General features: G+C 41.5%; 1 protein-coding gene and 1 long non-coding RNA gene across 3 annotated transcripts in view; one reads left to right on the top strand and one right to left on the bottom strand.

Moving 5' to 3' along the window:
* Positions 1-26,060, top strand: part of LOC141494361 (uncharacterized) — an 82,219-nt gene that overhangs the window by 10,203 nt on the left and 45,956 nt on the right. The window contains exons 3-4 of one of the 2 annotated variants that reach the window (XR_012470419.1): positions 6,599-6,757; positions 10,268-10,355. This is a non-coding gene — a long non-coding RNA (uncharacterized LOC141494361). Of the gene's footprint in view, positions 1-6,598; positions 6,758-7,930; positions 8,192-10,267; positions 10,356-26,060 lie in introns of those variants that run through there. The other variant, XR_012470418.1, reaches the window with a different exon arrangement.
* Positions 14,922-21,786, bottom strand: IL6 (interleukin 6). The gene is made up of 5 exons (XM_074195456.1): positions 21,664-21,786; positions 21,288-21,487; positions 19,907-20,020; positions 18,568-18,702; positions 14,922-16,349 (listed from the first exon to the last, which is right to left on the bottom strand). Exons 1-5 carry the CDS (start codon positions 21,680-21,682, stop codon positions 16,161-16,163), a joined length of 657 nt encoding a protein of 218 aa, XP_074051557.1. The 5' UTR covers positions 21,683-21,786; the 3' UTR covers positions 14,922-16,160.

The raw sequence follows: 26,060 nt of genomic DNA, 5'->3' as shown, positions 1-26,060 counted from the left end.
ACTAGGGAGTACATGCTTTTTGGAGGTGGTGTCCCTTCCTATGTTCTTTATATCCTTCCACTTAGGAGACTTCGCTTATAAATCAGTTTTAGATGTTATGATCTCTGAATCTCATGGACAATGATAGAGGTAACACTTGGGTGTTACCAATGAAAGCCTGCTCAATGACCTCACCCTTCCCAACCTGGCCAGAGGTTCTGGGCGTCAGGAAACAGTAGATAGAGACCTCAGTGAAGTGGAGAGTGTCTCATTTTAGCCTGAGGCCAATCAGCTAGCTTTGATAAGAGTCTATGCTTGCCAGATAAAGCTATCTTTAGGTGAGATGCATTCTGGGATTTTCAGGCACTTTCTCCTCCTCTTCCTCTCTCACTGCCTCAGCAGGGTTACCTTTGATTACAAGGAACCTCCATGTGACCATACTTCTAATCAGGAATTGGTTCCCTTATGACCTTGTGGCCAGTTAGTTTTTAGTTTCATGACAGCTGTGGGCTGTGGAGATATCCATGGGATATCTAACAGGGCTCCTGTTGGAAAAATGGTGGCCTACATCTTGCCCAACCTTTCCCCAATTCCTTAGGTTCCCCCTAAACTTCTTGAGGACTGGAATGGAGCCCCAGTCATATCTAAATCCCCTATCAAAGTGTCTTCATATAGTCAATGACTGATTGATATTTGTCAAATGAATAAAAATCAGGGCTTTCCAAGTGATATATATGTGTGTGTGTGTTCATTTGGGTCTGTTAATTTGGAACTCAATTTTCTGTACATAGGAGGCATCTCATATATATTTTCTGCCCTGAATGAAAAGGAGGTTTAAAAAAAGCAGGGTATTTCTACAAATAGGACTTGTTTGATATCATGGGATGGATTGATGTTACTTTGCCACAGTTAATCTACAGTTTTATTAGACTAAACAAGTTTATAATTTTATGTTGATCTTTGTGTATTTTAGAAGGATTTGTTTAATATTCACTTACTTTACAATAAAACTCATTTATCTACAGGTATTAAATTGAATTAAAGTCTTTGATAGTGGTCAGTCAGTCGATTCACTAAGTGCTACTAAGAGCCAGACACTGGGGATCCAAAGACTAAGTGGGACAGTATCTGCTCTCAGGGAGCCTCCATTCTGTAAGTATAGCCTTATGAAGTACAAAGTTAGGATGGGATTATTTAGAGAGGAAAAGGGAAAAAGTTTCATGGAGAAGGTAGTATCTGAACTGAATTTAGAAGAAGATCAATAATTCTAAGAGGTGGAGGGGAGGAGGGAAAGCTCTCCAGTAGAGGAGGCAGCCTGTGGAGATGACAGTAGCTTCATGTGTGAGGAGCAGTTTGCCTGAACCACAGAGAGTGAGAAGGGAAGGGAGGTGGAATAAAGCAAAATCAGACTGGAAAATAAAAAGGGTTTTAAAAAACAAATGGAGGGTTTCTAGTCGATCCTCTAATCTTTAGGGAACCATTGGGGTTTGATGAATGGGGAAGGCATGGGACAGGATCACTTTGGCATCTCTGTGGAGGATGGATTGCAGTGAAGAGAGGTTTGATGTAGGGAGAGTCACAAGGATGCTATGGTAGCCCCAAGTGTGATGTGATGAAGGACCAAACTAGGGGGTGCTTGTTAGAAAAGGAGACAAATAGGAAAGGTGTTAAAATGGTAGAAATGGCAAGATGTGGCATCTGGTTAGCACTGGAGAGGAAAGGAGATTGAGGAAGTGCAGATGACTTTGGTGTTGAGAGACTGGAAGGATGGTGATGATGTTCTGCAGAATAAAAGAAGAGGGACAGATTTTTTTTTTAAATAATGAGTTTTGTTTTGGAGTTTTGACTTTGAGCTGCAAGAAGAACATTCAGTTTGGAATATAAATAGATGGTTGGGAACCAGGTCAGACTGGGGTTAGATAGATAGTAGGCTATAGACTTTTAGGAATCATCTATATAGAGATGATAGTTAACTTCATGGGTCTGTGATGAGTATAGAGAGAGGAGGGCCCAAGAGAGAACCTTGTGGGGTGGGGTGGGGTGGGGGGAAATAGCTACAGTTAGGAGACATGCTATGCCAGTCTAGTAAGGGAAAGCAGATAAGATCAGAGGGGGTAGGAGAATCAGGGAAGAGAAATATCTCTTCCAGGCATGAGGTTTCTTTGTGGTGCAGGGTGTGTGCTAGGAGGCCCAGCTCTCTCACTGCTTCTGTCATCCAAATTTCTGGAAAACATATATTGATAGTCTTGTCTGATTGAGCTTCCCCCCCAATTCTTCACCCCAGCTCTCCTGCCTCCCTTCCAGTGCTCGAGTGGGTATCAGTAAATGAAGACTTGGCCAGGCCCCTATGGAATGGGCAGCAAGCCCAGACTTGGAGTCACTATGGTAGGATAATTTTATTACCTTCTTCCTGTCCTTCCCAGGAATTAAAACAACTCCAAGGCTATCTGGTGTCATTTGCCTTGTGGAAAGTTCTTTTCTAGGGTTTGACCTAAATTTTTTTACTTAGTTAATCAGAGAGCAAAAACAGTAAACATCAATACCATTTCTATAGCTTTTTAAAGTTACCATGATCTGTTTTTACATTCAAATTAAATTCTCTAACTTTTAAAAATTTAATTAATTTTCCAAAGAAAAAGAATTCTTTTTTTCCTTCCTCTGCCTTCTCTGCGATTGGAAAGCAAAACAAATATATAACAAATATATAGAGTTAAGAAAAACAAATTTCCCCATTGGCTATGTTTCCTTCTGTACCTTGTGTCCCCACCTCTCTGTCAGGAGGTGGACAGTAGGTATCATCATGGGCCCCAAGGAGTTGGGCTCATCTGTCACATTGATCAAAGTTCTCAAGTCTTTCAAAGTTGTTTGTCTTCACTAACTGTTGTCCAAATTGTCCTCTTGGGTCTGTTTTATATGTCTGAAACTATGCTTTTCATTCCTTTTTATGGCACAATAGTATTCCATTATATTTATATTCTCCAATGTCTTCAGCCATTCCCCAATTACGTAGTGCCTCACTGACTCATCATTAAACTAACTAACAGAGGAGGTAATGGGTTAAGCTCCAATTCTAGGTCCTGTGCAGTGAGTGGCAGAGGTGGAAGTCAGACTTTGTATTCTGTTTCTCCTACCACCCTCTATTCTGTGTTTGGAAACACCCAGATCCCAGGGAGCTGCCTTCCTAGAAGAATTGAGCCATTTGCTACTTTACTACCCCATGGCGACCCATGTACCTTCATCTCAGTCTAACCCGCACCCCTTAAATGACCAACACATTGATGGAACAGAGGGGTTTCATGGACACCTGCTCCCAACCCTTCTGAGGACCCCTCAATCATACACCAGTTTCAGGATACCATCTTAGGTCACCCAGTATTGAAACCAGGACAAGCTCCAAGGTCTTCTGATGACCCATTTGGGGCTTCTTTCATTGTCTCTCTCTCTCTCTCTCTCTCTCTCATCTTTTTTCCCTATTAGACTTCAGCCACGTTATGGGTTAAGCAAGCTATTGTGGGTTGGACCAAGAACTCACCACCATGTATAACATTATTTCTGTGGGAAAATGCCTTCCGAGTTCCAAACAAACTTCTGGAATACAAACTATTTGGAACTTTATATTTTCCAAATTAGAGATTGTTGGCAGACTATTTGTTAGTCTATATAGCATGGCCATGAGGTGAATAGTTGATGCCTTGATTCATTCCAGCTGTTTACTGGGGCACCCCTGAGGGAAGATAGCCTGAAGCCTGAAAAAAGTACTGGTTGATATTTGGGAATAATATGCTTCAGTTAGAGAAGAATTCCCCAGAAGGTGGGGTAGGCCTTCTCTGTGACTTCACTGATCCCCTCCCTTGATAGGGACAGTGCCCCAATGAAATCATTATAGCCCCACCAGCTAAAAACATTTTGATATTATCAAAAAGCACCAAAAATGTCAGGGAGGGGAGGTTTGCCCCTTTTAACCTTTTTTGGGGGGGTGGGGGCTGCCTAGAAAACAAGTATGGGAGAGCAATAAAGGATCAGAGCAGAAATACAGTAAAAAAAAATACAGTGGTAGAAATAATTGTATCAAAAGAAACCCTTCTCCTTTTGGCCTTCTCTCTTCAGGAAGGGGGGATTGAGAAACATAAAAATCCCCACAACAGAAAGAAAAGAGAGATGTAATTTATCTTCCATAACATTCTACAAAACAGATGCCTTCTACCAGGAGCCAGAAAGAGAGAAAGCATCTCTATTCTCAAGTAACTCACCCATCTCTAGTTATGTGCTCTCTCCCAGGGCTTCAGAAAAGGTATAACTTTCTAGGTTCCTCACCCCACCTCACCCCTATTTTTCTAGACCTGATTGACTTCAGATTCATAAGAAAATTCTAAACCCTCACCATCTCCATTCTTTTTTTTTTCTTGGAGGGGAGGAGGAACTTCCTTTTTTCTTTTTCTTTTTCTTTTTATTATTTTTTTGAAAGATTTTATTTATTTTGAATTTTACAATTTCCCCCCAATCTCATTTTCCTCCCCCCACCCCCCACAGAAGGCATTCTGTTAGTTTTTACATGTTTTCATGGTACACATTGATCTCAGTTGAATGTGATGACAGAGAAATCATAACCTTAAGGAAGAAAATAAAGTATGAGATAGCAAAATTATATAATAAGATAACTTTTTTAAAAAAAATTACAGGCAATAGTCTTTAGTCTTTGTTCAAACTCCACAGTTCTTTCTCCGGATACAGATGGCACTCTCCATCGCAGACAGCCCCAAATTGTGCCTGATTGATGCGCTGATGGAATGAGTAAGTCCATCAAGGTTGATCATCACCCCCATGTTGCTGTTAGGTTATACAATGTTCTTCTGATTCTGCTCATCTTACTTAGAATCAGTTCATAAAAATCCTTCCAGGCTTCCCTAAATTACCATCCCTCCTGGGGGATTCTATTGTTCTAATAGAACGTTCCCTCACATACATATCCCAGAGTTTGTTAAGCCATCCCCCAATTGAAGGACATTCACTTAATTTCCAATTCTTTGCCACCTCAAATAGGGCTGCTATAAATATTTTTGTACAAGTGATGTCTTTACTCTTTTTCATAATCTCTTCATAGTATAGACCCAGTAGTGGTATTGCTGGATCAAAGGGTATGTACATTTTTGTTGCCCTTTGGGCGTAATTCCAAATTGCTCTCCAGAAAGGTTGGATTAGTTCACAGCTCCACCAACAACACCATCTCCATTCTGGAAATCCCAAGAATGTCTTGATTGCTAAATAATAATGAGTGAGTGCAAAGTCACATAACCACTAAATGCATTATTATTTATTATTATTATTGTTATTGTTATTATTATCATTATTGAGTTGTCTGTCTTGTCCGACTTTTTGACCTCACTTTGGAGTTTTCTTGGCAGAGATACTAGAGTGATTTGCCATTTTCCTCATTTTACAGATAAAGAATTGAGGTATATAGGATTAAGGGGCTTATTTGGGGTCACACAGTTTCTGAGGCTGGATTTGAACTAATGAAGATGAAGTTTCCTGATTCCAAGGCCGTCCTCTGTACCCACTGGATGTGGGTGGCCCCATGTAGACATCTATCACCTAGTTCGTTAATGATCCACTCTAGATTTTTCCTCTACTTTGTAATTTTTTCTTCCATTTTGTCCTTCCCTGGTTTATGTGGTAACTCTGGTATGTGTGTGTGATGGCACACTATTGTTCTATTAGAAACCAGGAGGGACGGGAATTCAGGGAAGCCTGGAAGGATTTGCATGAACTGATGCTGAGCGAGATGATCAGAACCAGGAGAACAACAAGTGTTTTTCCTCCTTGATCTCACAGGGACTCAGTGTTCATACCTGACCATTCTTTGGGTTGGAGGTTGTAGTTTATCTGAGTTAGGTGACACCCATTCATCTAAAGCAACTAAGATCTTTCTTCCTCTCTCCTTCCTGATATTAGCCATCAGTTCTCTACTAGCTCTTTTGGTTTGGTTATTTCCAGTGAGTAGGTCATTCTCCTTGGCAGAAGAAGCATATGAAGAATGAATATGAACATCTCTGCCTTCTCTCTGGAGTTAGCTATCATGGTCCCCTTGGCCCTGAGCAGGGACTAGTCATTCTTTGAATCTCCTTTTTCTTCCCCCAAAGCTTTCTGTTGGAATGAGTTATGTGAAAAATTATTGTACATTCATAGTACTTTATTAATGCTGTTCTTGTCTCTGAGCTTACATTTCCTGAATGTGATGAATTCAGTTGTAGTTCCATGTTTTCAGGGCAAAAACATCTTACAGACTGGAAGGGAAGAGATACTATGAATTGCAGGAGAGGGAATGCCCTCATCCCAAAGTCACAGATCCATTGGAGTTTCCCAGCAATTTTACAGTCCTGCAGTCACGAAGAAAGCTGAGGGCGTTCCTAGACATTACTGGGTCCAATCTAGCAAAAGGGTCTTGCTGCTTAGATTGGAAGATGCTAAATCCCAGAGGATCCAAGGACCCCTTGAATCTATGCAAGTGAGCTATTAGGATGGGGGTTGGGTGGGGGCTCTGATTTGTTCTGGGAAAGAATGGAGCTTTTTGGGTATCTACTTTGATGTTCCCTTATTTTGATTATTTTGTTGTTTTAAGGAGGAGGACAAGACCATATCCCTGTGACACAAAGCCAGGAATCTTTCTTGTCTGCAGGCCCTTTGAGTCTTTTTACCATGGAGCTGTTATCCTTTACTGTATCCTGGACCCCTCTGGCAATCAGGCTGATAGAGTCTCTGAACCCTTCCTCAGAATCAGGTTTGTAAATGCATAAAATACAACATATATAGGATTATATTGGAAATTAATTACATATGTGAACTATAATGATCAAAATAGAAAAAAACCCCAACAAGTTCATGGACCCCAGATTTTGAATCTTTAGACACAGTTAAACTTTACATGTAGTAAAGGGAAAGGAGGGGAAAACCACAAGGAATTCCAAAGCAGAGTGGATAATAGTGAGTGAGAAATCTTAATCTCCTAGCAGAATGTCTAGGTGGAGATGATCCATTGGATCCTGAGTTTGCAAGCATAAGACAGGAACTTGGGGAGGAGATTGAGGGAGGGATTAAGATTTCAGGATCATAGAATCTAGAGTCTAGAATTCTATCCCTTAATTTTATAGATGATGAAGCCTAGATCTCAGACAAGGTGCTTAGAATCTTATAGGCATCTTGGGTAGGGGGTGCTGACCATTCTCTGTATGGCTCCATTCATGTTCCCTTATACCTTATGGTCTCCTCTGCCAGCCTGTGCATCTTTAGGATCCCTTTACAGTTGCTTTGCTTCTTCCTTCTGCCACCACCATGACCTTTGCCACCCTCTCCTATCTCATCAACCTCCTCCTGCAGTTGGGGGAGGTAGACCATCACCTCTTTCTCCTCATCGCCAGCCTCCTAATAAATTTGTCCTGGATGCCAGTTTCTAGTCTCAGTTCTCTTAGATCAATTAATCACTCCTTTAGGAAGCACCTACTGTGTACTAGGCCTCAGAGATCATTGCATAACAATGGAAGTCATGGGTGTGAGTGAGAGGGTAGAGAGATGAGTGAAGCTGAAAGAATTTGAAGATCTTTGGAGAGAAGGAAGCTGTATCTGAGTAACGTGGAAAAGGTCTGTGAGCACTTCAAGAAGGACTGCTCCTTCCTCTTGGAGCCCTTATGCTCCTCAGACCTTGGTTGTTTTACAGAAAATTTTTCTGGGGGAGGGCAGGTAGGTAGAGAACCGATCTGCATATCCATTTAAATACATCTTCACAATAAGGTATTTTTTTAAGTTTATAAGATTTTTATTTTTCATCAATAAGGTATTTTAAGGCGTGTATTATTTTGTTTGCATAATTCGCTTTCTTTCTTGTTATTTTTGCTTTCCCTCCCCTCATTCCTACCATTTATGGGTGAAAATTCACTATCAGCTGGCAGTTTCAGTTACAAAACAAGTTAAGCAACAAGAAAAACGTGAGAATAAAGAGTACAGCTCCATCCAGTAGAAGTGGAAGAGGTGTTGCCTAAGGTGGCTCTGTTTCCTGTTTCCTCTGTTGTGGGGAAGGGAAGGTCCCAGGGCCTGAAGGGCAAATGAAGATGAAGGTGGTGAGTTAGTCTTCCCTTGTGTGGAAACCATCTGGGTAGAAGCCTGACTGTGCCCTTGGTGACTGGGGGTTTTCTTTCTCTAGCCTTTAACTCTGCAAGTGGTGAGTGATCTAAATCAGCAAGTGCCTCAGCTCTCCAGAAGCCTCGGATTTAATTCGTGGTGGTGGCATCTCTGGGGGGTTGGCATTAACTAGACTAGGGGGGGTTGTAATAGGGAGATGAGTCATCAATGGACAGCTTAGGACCTTGTTTTGTTTAATTGTGCATATATGATAGAATGGATCTCTTTCCCCCCTTTTGTAAAAAATTCAGTGGAGGGGCAGGGAAGGGGAGAGAATCAATTAATCAATAAACATTTACTAATTTATACTATGCACCAGTCTATGCTAGACTAGGGATATAAAAAGAGCTAACAGGCAAATAGATACACATACATAAATTCCTGTTTATATAGAATATTACTATATATTTTATATATACAAATCTCCTGATTATATATTACTACTATATATTACATTTCATCTCTTGTTTATATATTTCTATTTATTATATATATAACAAACAATATTATAATCACCTGTACTATATACAGGATAAAGAGGAAATAATAGAAGAATTCACTTGAATTAAGAGGGATTGAGAAGACTTGCTATATAGAAGGTCAAATTTTAGTCAGGACTTAAAGGGAAATAGTAGTTGTGGAGGTGGGAAAGCATTCTGAACATAGGAATAAACCAGAGGGAATCCCCAAAGCCAGGAGATGGACTGTCTTGTTTGTGGGACAACCAGAAGGCCAGGTGTAATAAGATGGAAAGCTAGGAGGGCAGGTGATGAGGATGATGATGTTTGTCCTTCATTCACAGAGAAGGCCATGAAATGGGGAGGTGCATCATGACAAGCACCTGAGTTGACTTTGAGGGAGTGGGATGCTATGCTAAGTCTCCAGTCTCACTTTCTCCTCCAGAGTCCTCCAGGTCCAATGGCCAGATGTAAATCAAGATGATGGAGGTGGCCCTGGATGCGAGGGCAAAGAGTTAAGTGATTTGCCCAAGGTCATACAGCTAGTAAGAGCCTAATGTCTGAGCCTGGATTCGAACTCCTAACTCCACTCTAACCACTGCACCATTTAGCTGCCCCAGGGGCAGGTGATAAAGGGTTTTGAATTCGAAACAGAGGATTTTTCTATTTCCTCCAGGAAGCCGTAGGGAATCACTGACGTTTAATGAACTGAGGTGGAGGGGGGGAAGTTGATGCGTGACATACCTGTACTTTAGGAAAATCACTTTGTTGATTTGGCTAAATGGAGGATGGATTGGAGTGGGGAGAGAATTGAAGCAGGAAGATTCTCTATCCCCCAAAGGCAGGCTATTGAAAATAAACTGGTATATCCATATAAGCTAGAGACAAGATAACTAGGAAGTCATTGACAGAGGGAAGGCATTAGAATTAAGAGGTGTTGGGGAAGGTTTCCAGTAAATAAATATTTGTTAATTGAAAAAAATGATTAAATAAAAAGTAATAGAAAGATGATGTCTACAGCTCCTTCCTGTCTTAATTTTCCTTGGCTTTCATGATACAAAACAACTTGTAGCCCCATGGGTTTGCACTGCTAATTTCCAGAGCAGCAGATAGGGCTTTGTGAGAGTTGTATCAGCTATGATTGGCCAAAGGACTTTCTGCTATGAACAAATCCTTCTATTTCTCTTTAGCAAGGCCAGGTCATCAAGTCCTGAGACCATCAGAGTCAAAGTGGGCTATTTGGTTGTGTCAATGAAACAACTCTACATTCCTCACTTCAGTAAGCTGGGTTCTGTGGGGCAGATGTCTTTAGTTTCCCCCAAGAGAAATGAGTTCACGATAAGGACTTCGAATATGTCATGGAGATTCCAGGAATCCCAAGTGTTTCACATAGAAGATTTATTAGAAACTAACATGACATAATTGATAAATCTGGAAAAATTCTACCCGAGAGCCTGGCTTTTGTTTTCCAGAGGCTTAATATTTAGCATTGTTTCCTTTCTCTCCCACCTCTGAATGACTGAATTGCTTTTTCCCAATTGAATTTTGCTTGGCAAATAGAGGTTTCAATGATTGACTTCAGTCATATCCATCAGGAATAGATAATTATGTAATTCTATGAGATTTTACCTTTCTAAGACCCCTTCGTGTTTTTGCAGACAATTTACTGAATAGTGGCCTTGGTGGAAGAGAAATCCAAATTTAGCTGGAAATTCGAGATTTGAGAAACTGGTCTTGCATTTGGAGGTGAGCCAACATTTGGAAATTCTGGGGAAAGTGGGGTAATGAGGGTGGAGCGGAGCTTGAAAATGAGAGAATCGATATACTTTGGTGGTGTCTGGGGATGGAGGAATTCTGACTGTGTTCAGTGTTCTAGCCTTCAGAGATACTTAGATGGCTCCCTGGCTTAGAAAATAGAAGGGAATAGATGAGACCCTGAGAGGTATAATAAGTTCCACTGGAAGGTTCTACCCTCTTAGATCTAGTTCTAAAAGTCATTGAATTTCCTTTTAGTTGTATGCATGAGTTCCTTATCTGCTTGTGTCAAAAGCTTCTGGAATCCCTGCTTTGCCACATGTTGTTAAGACAATTCCTAGCCTCTCTCTGACCCTCAGTTTCCCCTTCTGGAAAGTGGAAATAACAGCTGCACCACCATATAGTAATTGCTCAGATTTAGTGAGGATATACCTCACTTTCCTTCAGATGTTTTAATACACAGCCTCTGACCCCCAAATCTCATTTAGTTTTAGAACAGTGGATAAAGAGCTGGTCTCAGAGTCAGGAACACCTAGGTTCAAATCCCATTGTTTAGCATATTGACTGTGTGACTCTGAACTGATAATTGGAATTTCATCCTTATGGAATGTCCTAAGCTGATTAAAAACATGGGTCCCCACAACACACCCCACAAAAGGTGAGGTAAATCTAATTCCCATCTTATAGAAAGTGTCTCTCTCTCTCTCTCTCTCTCTCTCTCTCTCTCTCTGGTTTTTGCAAGGCAGTGGAGTTAAGTGACTTGCCTAAGGTCACACAGCTAGGTTAATTATTAAGTGTTTGAGAACAGATTTGAACTCATGTCCTCCTGACTCCAGGGCTGGTGCTCTATCCACTGCACCACCTAGCTGCCCCCTTTCTATTCTCTTCAAGAGAAGTTGTGAGGGTTAAATGAGAGTCAGTAAAACCAATGGGCAACTGCAAAACTATGGTTGATCTAGAAATGATCCCCTTTGAGCTCATAAATAAATGTTCTCCTGCCTTCAAACCAAAAGTTTTGTTGGGGGTCTTTTGTTTTAATCCCTATCATGTCTTGTTACTTCCCCCCTCCCCAACCAAGTAGTACTGGGTCCTCCTTTGTAAAGACTTATAAGGAGATAAGCAAAATCTGTGTCTGATCCTAATACAACATTTAAACTCCCCTCCCCCAGCCCCCCATTTCTGAAAACTGTGTATGACTAGGTATTCGATTTTCTGTCCCCTTAGTCCCCCATTTTGCTGATCAAAGGAGAGGGTTATATTTTGTGATCTCTTCTCTAGGACCATCTATTGGCTTCTTGAAGACTTGTTGCTCTTTGGAATTTGAGGTTGGCTTTCTCTTTTTTGTGAACCTCTCTTTTCTAGCCATTTGACTCTCCAATCACGTTTTCCTCTCCCTCCCACTTCAGAGGGAAACACTGAAGCCAGAATCCCGGCTGTCATTATCTCTCTAAAGCTCCATTTGATGGTTTTCCAGTCTTCAATAGATCATGGTTTGACATTTTGCTCCATTATACCCTAGGAAAAAAAAAAGACAAAAACTCAGAGTTTAGCTAAAAGTTTGGGATGTCCTAAATGTGAATGGAATTTCTCATTCTCCCTGACAGTTCCTTTTTCTGTCTTTGTATCTGAAGAGCCCTCCCCACACAGAAGCTTTCCAGTCTGTCTGCCTATTCATCAAGATGAATGTATGTGGAGAGATGATTTCTGCGGTTGAGAGCTTCCTCTAGTACAATGGCTCCAGCCAGGGCAGTTATCCTTCCACAGAGATGGGTTGAGGCCATTGTTCCCTTTCTCCTTTGCATTAGCTTCTGAGTTGCTTTTCATGACAAATTATAAGTTCTGTGGCTGGATGAATTGGAGTTCGTCACTTCGGATGTGGTAAGATGTTCTTGCCAGTTAACTCAAGTCCTTGCCTCTGAGTTATCCGGGGCTATTTGTCCTTCCCCCCCATAGACAGGTTCTGGTTAGAGACATGTGCTTTGTGGATGTGAGGGACACTGAGGATGAATGAGTGTTTGTGGGGCTGAATGTGTGGGAATAGTCTGAGCCTGTATGAAAAAGGGTGTGAGTAAGTGTGAGTCTGAAGGAGCAGATGGGGATATGGTTGTCTCTCTTAAGTTTCCTAACATAAAAAGGAACTTAGGAGATCAGCAAACTGACCTGCTCTCTTTTCCCTGTATAAAGTAGCCCATCTTCTGCCTCCATGTCTTTTCTTTCTTTGTTCTTTTTAGTTTTTGCAAGGCAGTAGGGTTAAGAGACTTGCCCAAGGTCACCCAGCTAGGTAACTATTATGTGTCTGAGACTGGTTTTGAACTCAGGTCCTCCTGACTCCAGTGCCGGTGCTCTATCCACTGTACCACCTAGCTGCCCCCTCCATGTCTTTTCACATGTAATCTCCAATGGCTGGAATATGCTTCCTCCTTACCTTGATTGATCTAGGGAGTTGCCTTTGACCTGAGACCTGTCTTCCTCTCCAGCTGTTAGTCCTTGTTCACTCTTAAAATTCCTTTGTAGGGATGGTTGCACTGATTTGTGTGAATTAATAAATCTGCACACATGAACTAAGAAGTTGCTTAGTATGTGTGAGATACTCTGCTAGCCTCTGGGGATAAAGAGAAAGGCAAAAACACTGTCCCTCCCCTCAAGGAGCTCATAGTCTAATGGGACAGACAACCTGGAGAGACCATAATCAGGCACCTTCAAGCTATCAAGATGAAATGGAGTCTGCTAAGGAGGGTGGACACCTTGGAGGCTCCTGGTATATAGTAAATACTGAATAAATCTTGAAATAAATTGAACAGGGAGAATATCCCTGAGGACAGTTAAAAAAAATGACTGGAACAAAAGACAAAGTCATTGATCTAGAGTCTTTGGTTTTTACACTATGGTTAATTTTTGGATATTATAATTTCCCTATAGCTCTTCCAAATTGAATACTTCCCTTGTAACAAAGAAAAAAAAATGGCCCGCAACCTAAAAGAGTGTCTACAGCACAACACACATGGATTCCCTGCCCACTTCCCCAGTTCTCTAGTTAAATGAGGAAGGTGTGTTCCATCATCTGTTTTCCAGGAAGATGATTTAGCCAGTAGTTATAAACTGAGGATAAGAAAGGTGGGAAGGGGCGGCTAGATGGCGCAGTGGATAGAGCATTGGCCCTGGAGTCAGGAGGACCTAAATTCAAATCCGGCCTCAGACACTTAATAATTACCTAGCTGTGTGGCCTTGGACAAGCCACTTAACCCTATTGCCTTGCAAAAAACTAAAAAAAAGTGTTAAACAAAAAAGGTGGGAGATATAGATACAATTAGAAAGTTATAGAGAAGATGTAACTTCTTGCACATACATGATTTGTGTCCTGAGAGAGGGCCATTTCTTAGATTAGAACTACATTATTTATATGTATATCCCACCTTATATTTTGCATATGGTGGATGTTTTGAGTAATGATAGTATTTTCCAATGAACTCCTTTTCTTTCTAAGTATGTGATTCATAAAAAGTTACTACTTTTTTAAGTGTGCTTTTTATGCTTGGAAATTCTTCTATATTTTTATCCTGGAAGTCAACAGAAAAATTCAATTTCTAGAAATCTGCTTTATAGACAACTTTTTAGAAAACACCCATTTATTCTTGAAGCAATGAAATCAATATCCCTTTCTTCACTAGCCAGGGATACTTAGCCCCAGTTAATTATTCTGTGTTATCATTGAGAAAGGACTCCGTGCTTCCCGTCTGTGTCCTATGGACTGTTATTTTAGATGGGAAATTCTCTAATCTTGATGTATTTCTTTAGTCATTTGTTGAAATTTCTTTTAAGTAATGAATGCATCTTAAATGACTTAGAAAGATATGCTTACCGGGAGACTTGCCAATCTTATCAAGTGAGTTCTAAAGGAAAAATGGCAAGGTAGGAAGAAGATGCTTGGAGAAAATGGTAACATGGTTCAGAAGACTGGAGAGAAAATCAAAGAAGAGAAGGAAGTGATTTACTTATGGGAATAGTCAAGAGGCTACCTGGGCTGGATGATGCTGAACAGCCCACATGGGCCACTGGCACCCCTATGCTACCAAAGGGAGAAGAGCAGAAGGCTTGTAGCCAGTTGGGTAGATGCTCAATGGAGATTGTTTTGGAAGATGTGGAGAAGAGTTGCCCAGGATGAGAAGGTGTGGAAGAGTTGCCAACAGTCTCAGTGAGAGGAATGCCAGAGTGAGAAGGAATTTCAGTTATCACTGACTTTCACCTCTTCTGACATGCTTGATAAGGGATCCCTCTGTGGAGGGGTTATCCATCCCCTCCCCAGACACTCCGTTCCTTGTTAAGGCAGCAATTGTGGTATCAGCTTCTTTGGAAAACTCTTGTTTCTAGTTTTGCCTTCTGGAGTCAAAGAAAATAAGTCTTATCTGTCTTCTATATGACAACCCCTGAAATAAAGAAATGCTGCTGGGAGTCCTCACCCTCTAATCTTCTCTTTCTCATAGTAAATATTCCCAATTCCTACTACTGGTCCTTCCATTACATAATCTTAGGAATGTTCAGCATGCTAGTCATGTTCTCTCTGAACCCTCTCCAGTTTATCAGTGGCCTTCCTCAAAAAATGGCACACAGGATTGAACATGATGCTTCAGATGGGATTTGATCAAAGGAAAGAAAGAACAATTGATGGGCAGCATGATGTACCCTAAGAAGCTGGATGGATCTGAATTCTGGCTTGGCTCCTTAGAACCTTAGATTTAGAGTTGGGAGAGACCTAATGGGTAACCAGCACACTGAGAAAAACAGGCATCCACTAAAGGACCACTCTTGTCTTCATATTTTTCATCCCATCTCACTGGCTTAATGCTCATCACCTTTTTTTTTTTTTATCTTTTTTGATGTTGGTGTTGGAATTCTGAATTGATTCATTCAAGGAACTGCTGACTTTAGAAACTCTCTCCACCTATGAGGGTCAGCAACCTGTCCCTTTTAAAAAAAGTTAGCTTGTGAAATGCATATTAGATAGATATAGAAATAGAGATAGAAAAGACAGTGTATATACATATATATATATACAAGCATCCATCTCTCTGTCACTTACACTCCGGACCATGGCTCTTCTGACCCCCAGGATCACTCCTGAGTGCTGCCCTTTAGCTTGACTAGTGGTTGAGTTGGGCAAGAAAACTGGTCAAACGAATCATCACAAACAGTGGATTTTTACAAAAGATAGTTTTATTTAAAATTGCTAAAATTACATAACATTTCTTTAAAAATATGAAAACTCCATAAATACCAACATAAATAATTATTTTCAGGGATGGGGAAAGATACTAGAACTGGACTTTCATCTGTTTGAGATGGTCTTGGTTAAGGAAACTGCCAATGGAGGTTGGCATTTTCTCTGTACTTTGTCTTCAAGTGTTTCGAAGATGATTGAGAACTTAATGACTTGCTCAGGGTTACCCAGTCAGCACATCTCAAAGGAGAGACTTGAGTCCAGACTTTCTGGTCCTTAAGCCAGTCTTGTGATTAACAGATTACATTTTCTGTGAGCCCAGGAAATGTGGATATCAGTTCCTCTCTTAATTAAGATATATATATATATATATAAAATAGAAATATTTTCAGTGTTTTAAAATATATAAATTAATATTATGGGGAATAAATATTACTTAAATACAAATAAATTAATTTAAAATTATTAAAAACTGTGCCTCACTGCTCATACTTTTTTGATTCTTCATAAAGAACAACACGATCATCTATCTACTAGATAGATGTTTCAATGAAGGAAGGAATGGGCATGAACTAAAACGTTCAGGCATGGAGACTCCTGGGATTCAGATAGCGAACAGCCCGAATGGTCCTCTCCATGTATTGGACATAGTGCCGCAGGATGAGATGGAGACTCACATCCTTCATCCAGCCTTTCAGGGACTTCAATTTAAAAAGCAGTTCCTTGGAAGCAGTTGGGTTGGGAGTGGGTACTGCATCTGCCATTTTTATCTGGAGAGAGGAGAAAAAGAAAAATAATATTTTTAGTCTTCTTCTGAAAGTCTTGTGGAGAAGTCCCTCCGTTATTTCTGGAGGACATGGCTGTGATTGGAAAGACTGCTAACGTGGACCAACTCTAATAATAGAAAGGCACTTTGGTCAATCCCACCATGGGGTTGGTTGTATCTGATCCTTCATCTTGGAAAGGAACCTGTCCTGTGCAAAAGTAGGGCTTCCTCTATTTGTTTTTCTTGTTCCAGTGATGTTTGATAAGCTATCCTTTTAACTTTCCTTTGACTGTAAGGACTTAGGGTGATTTTCCAGATTTGTTCCCTATGATTCAGAGTGTCTGTCTGTCTGTCTGTCTGTCTGTCTCTCTGTCTCTGTCTCTCTCTCTCTCTCTCTCTCTCTCTCGTGGGTTTCATCTTAACACTCTACAGGGCTTGATAAGTTACTGTTGTTGTGGCATCTACAGCATAGATTTTAAAAATGATTTACAAAATGTCATTATCTTTGCTACCACAGAGTCTTGCTTACAGTAGGTGCATAATAAATGTTAGTGTTCTTTTTAGACCCCCTGAAATATCTGGGGTAAGTTCTAGCTTTTACTTCAGGTGATTCTCAATGCTTTGAGAAAAAGGTCAGAAGGACTTTGGGGTGGTTGGCCACGGCCCTTCTTCCTGTCACCTGGAGCTTGATGTCCTCATAGAGAAGTGTTAGATCAGTGGTTTTTTAATATTCTGGGTCCAAATTCTGGCAGCAAACTTAACTGAGAAGTCAAGCAAGCACATTTCAGGAAGACAACAAGGAAGTAAAGTTCAGATGCGGCTCAATGCCTCCACCTGCTCAGCCTTGGTCAGTTCCCTTATTTTTGGCCTTAGATGGTTCAGTTACTTTCCCACTTTTTCTAGTACATCTTCTCTGAATTCACCAAATTTATAGTCTACCCTGAGGATCCAAGGAGGCCTCCCTGCAATGTCTGTAACCATCCCAGGCAAAACCAGCTGGTCCTTCCATGGCAAAGACTAAGCTTGTGCTCATTCTGGAGGGAGAGATTGGAGCACTTCAAATCAACAGATTCAGCTCATAAACACTTATTAAGCATCTATTCTGTGCAAAGCTCTTTTAGAAAGGGTGGAAATTTATTATATGGAGCCAGTGTAAACTCGGACAACCAGAGAGAGAACACCCTCCATCCAAGTCCATTGGGTCTACAAAGCCCATCCTTCAATTCATCTGGTCATGTGACTTCATCATGAACATCATTCTTTGAGAAGCCTGGCAACATTTTCAGAGCATCCATTTTTTGATGTCTTCATGAGACTTTTCTGCCTTTGTAAACTTCAGGGGATGTATACTTTATCAAATTAGGAAGTTGTCACCCCAAGGTATATTTTCATATTGTCAGGAAATCACCTATCCTTCCTTAAATTGCTATCATAGGCCTACATAGACTTCAGCAAGAAAATGTGAATCAGACACTATGCAAACTCTTAGGTCCTATATGAATATTTATTATTATTATTACTTTCAGTGATAAAGAAAATACTAGAATTCTAAGAATCTCTAATCATTGCTTTCTCTTGCAGGCATGTTTTCCTAATTCATTCCAATCTCCCTCTACTTTAGTCTTGGACCTGGAAGAACTGGCTAAAATGATCAGTGGCTATAAATGGAACTTCCCGTTACTGGGAGGTATGTTGTCTTTGGAATCTTGCTGTGGCCAGCATCCCTGTGGATGATAACAGGCTGTCTATCATCATCCCAATCCTTTATTATTCTCTATGGCTTTTTAATTAGGAAGTTCCCAAGAATTCCCTGAAAAACAAGTCCTGAAAGTGAAAAGTAACTATAGTTTTATCTAAGGCTGTGGCCGTGATTTTTTTCTTTCAGTTTTTTTGACAGCTGGCACGTGTTTTAGACAGGCACATGAAGAGATATTTTCCACTTCCTGGCTCTTAAGGACTTTGGAAGTTAATGTTGAACATTATTTTTTTCAATTATCTACAGCTGGCACACAAATGAGATGTCCCAACAGCTTCCACAGAAAGAGAGGGAAGGCAGCCTTTAAGTGTCAGGAAGCCATTGATAGGACTTTTTGTTGTTTCTGATAAGTATTGCATTTTCATGGACTTCCAAGTTTTCTTAGGGAAGCCTGTTCCTTAGGCACACCTATTTCCATTTCTAACTTGTGGCCATTGTTTTTTGGAATGGACAGAGAGAAACTCACCAAGGGCTTCAGGGTAAGGACTAGTTGCTCTGTCGTCAGCTTTAGGGGCTGAAATGTATTATCCTTCGTCTCAATGTACTGAAGATATGTATCAAAGTCCTGAAGACCACTGACAATCTTTATCAAGCATGTCTCCTTTGGTGAAAAACAAAAAAAGTACAGTTACCAATAGGGAAAAATATGACATAAAAATATTTAAATTAGCCTTTTAAAGTAGAACTTTCCATTTTCCTTATCCCTCTAACAAAATTCAAGTGCTTCTCCTGTAATATCATCTCATTTCTTCTCCCAATGACTCTATGGAGTTAGTAAAGTCCAGCTGCCTTATTTTCCAAGTGAACAAACAGAGACATCACTTCAGTAATTTTGCTAAAAGCCAAACAGGTGTTGAGATCTGGGAATAGGCATCATTCCCCTGATTTTCCCCCCTCTCCTCTTCTTTGTCTTAAATTATAGACCTTCCCTAGGTCAGAGGGTCTTCAACTTGGATTCTTCTCATGGAGTAATCAAGATTCAGGACAGATTATCTCACTGTTTGGATGTGAGAAGGGCAGATCAGAATAAGTTTATGAAGAAGGGAAGCTTGATAGCATGCCAATGGCCAGTTAGGGAGGAAGAGGTCAATGGACTATGTAATGGAATCTAGTCTGTCTAATGAATCTTATAGGCCTCCAGTCTTTGAAATTTGGAGGTATAAAAATACCAATAGAAATACCTAGGTTTGTTTAAAGACATGAAAATGGGATCATTATGGGAATCCCTTTTTAAAAAAGTTACCTTGTGAAATGCATATTAGATAGATACAGAAATAGAGATAGAAAAGACAGTGTATATACATATATATATATATACAAGCATCCACCTCTCTGTCAGCCTGTCTCTCTGTTTCTCTCTTTCTGTCTGTCTCTGTGTCTATCTGTCTCTCTGTCTCTCTCTTTCTTTCTCTCTTTCTTTCTATCTCCCTTCTTTTCTCCTGAATGGCAGATCTTCCTATTTAAGGGGAAGTCCCTCTTTCCTGTATACTCAGTTCTATATATCCCATAGCCACTCATTTTCTGTTTGTAGCTATAGCACAGGCATAAGGGCTAGGAGCTAAGTGTCTAGGAGCCAAAATGTGCTTGAATTGACTCCTCTTATGAGGCTGTGAGAAATCCACAAACTTGGGAGTCAGGAGACCCAAGTCTTGAGTCCAATCCTGCCCCCTCATTAGCCTGCTGTTAGGCGAGTGGTCTCCCTGCTTCCCATTGCAGTTTTCTCTTTGGTGAAATGAAGGAGTTGGCCTTGAGGAGCTCCATGTTTCTTTCAAGCTCAACTGTTCTATGACTCAGGGGTTCAGTACCTCATTGAATCCATTCTGGAAGCATCCATCTTCCTCTGTGATGTTAGGAAGGTTCAGGTGGTTTTCGGCTAGTACTTCATTGCTATTGTCACACATGTTCTGGTTCTTACACATCTGGGAAGAGAGGCAAAGTAGTCATGATCATACGGATGTTTCTAAAATAAGAGGAAAATGAACCATCCAATCCGAGAATCCCCAAACCTCAGAACTGGTAGGGAACCTGAGTGAGCATCAGGTACAGTCCCCTCCCAAAATGGAACCACTCTCTGATCTCCCCAGAAAACGAGCATCTAGCCTTTGCTGGTAGACTCCCAAAGATGGGGGGCTCTCTACCTGCACAGCTTGCCTATTCGTTTTTGTATAGATGGAGGTATGAGCAAGTTCTTGCCAAAGTCAAGCCAATAAGTGCCTCTTTGCAATTTCCAGTATTGCTGCCCTGTGGTGCCACGCTAAACCAGCCTAGCCCTTTGCCACATAATGCCCTTTGAAATCTTCAGACAACTCATATGTCCCCTTAATTCTTCTTTTTCCCCTGGGTAATGACCCACATTCTATGTATGACACTAGGAGGGCCAAATGTTCCTCTGAAATGAATGAATGGTTCTTCATAGTCTAGGCACCACTAGGAAGAGCAGTATCAATAGAGGATGCTGCAATTTTGTTCTTTTAACCTTTTTTTTGGGAAAATTCATCAAAGACAGCTCATATTAACATGGGGAAGGGGTTATACATTTTAGCACTTTAAATATATTTTTTTCTTCATTTAGGAAAGATTTCACTATTGAGACTTCACAATTAAAGAATTTTATACTGTGGCCACCATCTGCCAAGAAATCCATTGTTCTTTGGGGTTGATAATACTCCAATATTTCCAGCTAGTGTCAACAAGGTAAAGATCCCTTGTTTTCAAACATAGAAAAAGGAGGCCCAGACAAGAAGATGGAGGTTATCCCCAGTCAAAAATGGAGCTGAGGATAGAGCACCAGCCCTGGGGTCAGGAGGACCTGAGTTCAAATTCGGGCTCAGACACTTATAATTACCTAGCTGTGTGGCCTTGGGCAAGCCACTTAACCCCATTGCCTTGCAAAAACTAAAAAAAAAAAAAAGCTAATAAGAATGGAGCTGAGGATGAAATTCCCTGAATTTCACCTAATCTCCATGACCTGGTCCTCTCCAGAATAGAAACTGATCTTTAAGACTCAGCTAGCAGAGCAGAAAGTACCAAAGAAGGGGTTCTGCCTCTGACTGCCTGGGTCCAAAGTTAGAGGCAAGGTCCTTCAAGCTCAGTGGGAGCCAGTGTCCTATTCCAACTCAGGGGCCCAGAGGAGCAATCCTGCCGGGTCAGGCACCGCCCTTCTCTTCCATCCAAGCTCCTACCCACCTGCTTTTTTAAGTCATCTGCCTTCCTCCGGAGCAGCTCCGCCAAATTCTCAGCTTTGTGAAGGTTGGAATAGTGGGATGTTGATTTACTTGGGACCACATCCCCTGAAAATCCATTCCCCGAGGGATCTGGGATGGGGAGAGCAGCCGTGGCCAGGAGGAGCGTCAGGGTGAGGGCAAGTGGCCTAAGAGATCCTGTGACTGGAGAAAGGGGAGAGAGGGGAGTGAGATCACCACGCAGCTGCTGGGGTTGAACTTCCTCCTTCTGGCTAGCTTCCACTCTGGCCAGAGCCAGCCACACACACACACCAAACACACACACAGAGACACACAGAGCTGCTGGGACAAGTCCAGAGATCAACATTCCCCTTACTTACTTGGGAGCAGAGGGTTCATGTTTCAGGGTGTTGAAGGCAGGTTAGGGTTTCTGATAGTGTGGAGGGCAGAATGAGCCATCCGGCATCCTTCATCTGTATTTATCAGGGTTGAGACTCAAATATGGACTCTCTTGGGAAAATCCAACATTTTGACAAATCTTTGGTGGGGGGGAGGGGTGGAGCTGGGGTTGGGTGTGAATTTAGAGGAAACCTTATTAAGGTTGAGCAAGAGTTGAGCTGTGACGTCCTTTAGCATCATCAGAGTTAGTCCGGACAAAAAACCTCTTGGGTCATCGACTTTAGCCCCTAGAGGCCCCTGTGGGATCATTCTTACTGTACTTTCTTTTTTTCAGTGACTCAGCAGTTAGGCCTCTCTTGGGAAAGAGGAGCTGAAGGAAGTCAGAGAGAAAGACTGAGATTGCATTTCAATGCCAAGGTAACTGGCTGAAATTCCGGAAGTTTGCCCACCCCACTCAGAGGAAACACAATAGACCAAGTCCCATATTTTTGTTGTTCAACCATGGCTGACTCCTTGTGTCTCCTTATGAGGTTTTCTTGGTAAAGATACTAGAATGGTTTGCATTTCCTTCTCTAGCTCATTTGACACATGAGGAAACTGAGGCAAACAGGGCTAAGTGACTTGTACAGAGACACATAACTAGTATGTGTCTGAAGCCACCTTTGAACTCATAGAGGTGAATCTTTTGTGATTCCAAGTTTAGCACTCTGAAGTGCCCCCTCCTCAGAAGTCATATGTACAAAATGGTGGTAAGGAGGGTAGGGAGACATTTCCTTGATCAGAAGATTTGTTATTCTATAATAATGTTTAACCTTCATTCTCAAAGAGGACCATGACATCAGGGAGGGGATGCCATGACAAGCACATGAACTGGATTTGAGGGAAGGGGAGGTGTGCCAACCTCACTTTCTCCTCCGGAGTCATCTGGGTCCAGTGACCTGATATGAATCAGGTCGACTGGAGATGGTAGCAAGTCAAGTATCTGAGGCCAGATTTGAACTCCTTTCCTGACTCCAAGGTCAGTTCACTACCTCCAACAGTTCACTAAAGGACTGAGCTTTAACCAGATTCTTTAAGGAAATAGTTGATTCACCAAATTTTTATTTTTGCTCAAAAGTTTTTTTAAGTTTAAAATTTGATTTGATTTGACACAGTGGTCCCTCCAACAAATATTCAAAGCAGCTCCTTCATGAGAACTGTTTCCCAAATACCCGGTGGAGTACTTGTGTTTGTCATCTCCTGGAGGACAGAGATGGTCTTTTCCTTCTTTTTGTCTCCCTACTACTTAGCACAATATTTGCTGTATAGTAAGCGCTTCATAGGTGTCTCTGGACTGTTGGCATGTCTTTTTCCATTTCCTAGTGCACACCATGTTAAGGGCTAGAAAGGCCACATGCTTTATTCATAGCTTCTGGTATGAACAGTGACCTGAGTTATTTCCCCCTGTTGTTGTCCATGGACCTTTGGGCTTCTTGGGTCTGTATCACTTCATTGAAATCTCCCCCCCCTGCAAACAATTTTTTAGGAACATCTCTGCTGCCTAGAGTAGACTCAAACATGTTTCCATATCAAAATTATTCTGGTAGAGTAATTTGCTTTTATCTTCCAATCATTTCTAAACATGATTACATAAAGATAAAGAATTGTCTGCTCTGCAAATAAGTGCTAACAACTGGATAACAAGTTTAGGAAGATTTTCTTACTTTCATCCTTTTCTTTGACATAAGGCCGACTGGTATTTAAGTTAGTTTGTGAAGAATTTAACACTTAACTATTCAATTATCTAAAAATCTTCCTACCTCAGAGTATTTTGACCTGGATTCGGTGGATTCCAATAGTGATTGGAATCAGTGCATGTGGTTGTGAGTTTCTTGAGTACTGATTTTTTTTTATAACTGTATTTTGATATAATTGTTTTCCTTTTGTGGCATTCTGCATTTTACTTGATAAATTGAAACAGGATTCTAAGGAAGGGTCCTTGGGCTTCATGATTGTGCCAGAGGGTCCTTGATTCCTAAAGGGTTAATAACCCCTTCCCTACCTGTTTCTTCTTTCACAGCAGTCTTCTCTGACTTTGACTCTGAGGGTTGGCCATTGGTTGGTGTGGGTGCATTGATAATGGAAAAACATTACCAGCTAGAGATAGCTGGGATGCTAAAGCCTCAGGAATTGGCAGGGCAGGGGGGAGATGCTTTAGCTTTACTTGTTATTGATGTGAGATGGGGAAAAGTGTCAGCCCAATACCCCCAGCAACAGCAACAGAACCTTCAGGATGGTGGTCAGCTGCTAAGAATAGCTATGCAGAAGATCAGGACAAAAATGCATTGTTCCCTCTCCCCTCTGACCCCAACAGTGGGGAGCAGAGTGTCTTTCTGCTGGTTGACACGGGCTGTGGCTGGCTAAGCTTCAAGCCCTTATAACATCTCCTCCCTTTCTTTGACCCGGGTCACTCTGGGCTTTAGATGCTATGGATCTAGCCTGCCAAAGAAATGAGAAAGTTCAAGTTTTTCAGAAAATAATTTGTTAACCACAGTGGCAAGTCTCAAAAGAAGAATAAATAGAAATGTAGATGTTTCTCGGAGGGTAGCACCAGAAATCACAGAATGTATCTTTAATTTCCAAAGTTGGAGACACACTTGACTTGCCCACGATTTGGGTCAGGTCAGCTCTGACCATGCTGCTCTCCTGACCCCCATCTCTTCCTGCCCATGTGTCAAAGGCTTTAACACCTGGTTTATGTGATAGTGGATGCATAGAATGAAATACTGGCTTTTGATTAGTGCCTTCAACTTTGAGGATGAACAACACTTAAAAGTCCTACAAGTGAAACCAAAGTAACTGGCAATTCTCTCTGCCTGCTGGCACTATGTTCTGCCAGGGTGCCCATGTGAAGTGAAAGGGGAAGTAGATAATGACTTGTAGTCCACATCAGGATGTTTGTTTTAGCTGTCCCTGCAATGAGCAAGTTTCTTTCCTTTCCTTTTCTCTTGTCTTGTCTTGTCTTTTCTCTTTTTTCCTAACACAACCAACTTCAGTCATGGCCATTGATCAGACAGTTGTCTAAGAAATAATGACAACCCACTGTGGATCTTAATGGGCACAGTTTCCAATTGTATTGACCATGGGTTTTTTTTTAACAAGTCAGTGGGGTTAAGTGACTTATTCAAGGTCACACAACTAGGCCATTATGTGTCTGAGATGGGATTTGAACTCGGGTTCTCCTGACCCCAGGGCTGGTGCTCTAGCCTCAGCTCCATTCTTGATTGGGGATAACCTCCATCTTCTTGTGGGCCTCCTTTTTCCCATGTTGGAAAACAAAGGATCTTTACCTTGTTGACACTAGCTGGAAAGACTGGAATATTATCAGCCCTGAAGAACACCTGGCTGCCTATATTGACCATGTTTTGACCATGTGTCAAAGAGAAGGGAGGAATGATGGGACCCAGTGAGACTTCTGGACCAACATTCACCGGAGAACTGGCTCTTGTTGGTTAGGAGCAGAAATTAGGTGCCACCAAAACCTCCATCTTGGAAATGTTTGCCCCTTTGGTCAACTAGTATTGACCATCTCTTCCTCTGACTTCTGCTGTTGTAACAGACTGCCATGGGAAAGAAGTCAGCAGACATGGGTTCAAATTGGCGGTCTCTTTCACCTTCAGTAAATCTGTTCATTTCTCTAGACTTCAGTGTCTCCAGTAAACATGAAGGTGGTCTCTCGTGCCCAATTCAGCACCAGGTCTTGTGATGCCCAATTCCCCCACCTCTTGTTTATTGACCCCATCTGGCACACCCCAGTGAAGTGTCTTTTGTTCCAAATCACATCACAGGGCAGTGGAAGTTTCCCTGTCTTCAAGGTGGTCCATTGTTATTTCCACCAGGCTACACTGCCGCCTCTTCTCAGAAGTGCCTGGAAAATGTACTAAGTGAAGGAAGGAGAAGGGAATCCTCCCAATCATGGCTTTCCAGGAGACTTTCAACTACTCTGGAGTTGTGTCATAATCACAGAGTCCACTATGCTGTACTCTTGGCTACCTCCTTCCTTCCAGATTGGAAAATCCCACTTAGCTCAGCTGACAGGGAACTGGATTCCCTTGGGGGCAGTGAAATAGATTCTTTCCAGGGTGACTTTCTATCCTTCTGGGACTGAGCAACTGAAGCTCAGGACAGGGCTTCCTCAGGGCCATGGCCCTTTCCAGTCAATGTCTACATAAGGTGTGTGTGTGTGTGTGGGTGCTCCAGGGGATTTCACTAAGAAAGGACTGCTGTCTACATCCTGATCTTCAAGGGAGATGAGTCTGGCTGGCTTTCCTTCTCTTTTGTTTCTGCTTTACAGTGAGAAGCTTCAGAAGCACGATGTTGCGTTCTTAAAATATATTTA

This window comes from Macrotis lagotis, chromosome 7 (assembly GCF_037893015.1).
Source record: "Macrotis lagotis isolate mMagLag1 chromosome 7, bilby.v1.9.chrom.fasta, whole genome shotgun sequence".
In the NCBI taxonomy this organism is placed as follows: Eukaryota; Metazoa; Chordata; class Mammalia; order Peramelemorphia; family Peramelidae; genus Macrotis; species Macrotis lagotis.
This window is presented reverse-complemented; position numbering and strand designations above follow the sequence as displayed.

Excerpts from the sequence above, each read along its gene's own strand:
- IL6 (XM_074195456.1), bottom strand. Across the intron at positions 18,703-19,906 it reads TCCAGAATGGATTCAATGAG|GAGACATGCTTGATAAAGAT; the intron begins GTACTGAACCCC and ends TTTTCACCAAAG. Across the intron at positions 16,350-18,567 it reads TCCTTACCCTGAAGCCCTTG|ATAAAAATGGCAGATGCAGT; the intron begins GTGAGTTTCTCT and ends TCCTCTCTCCAG.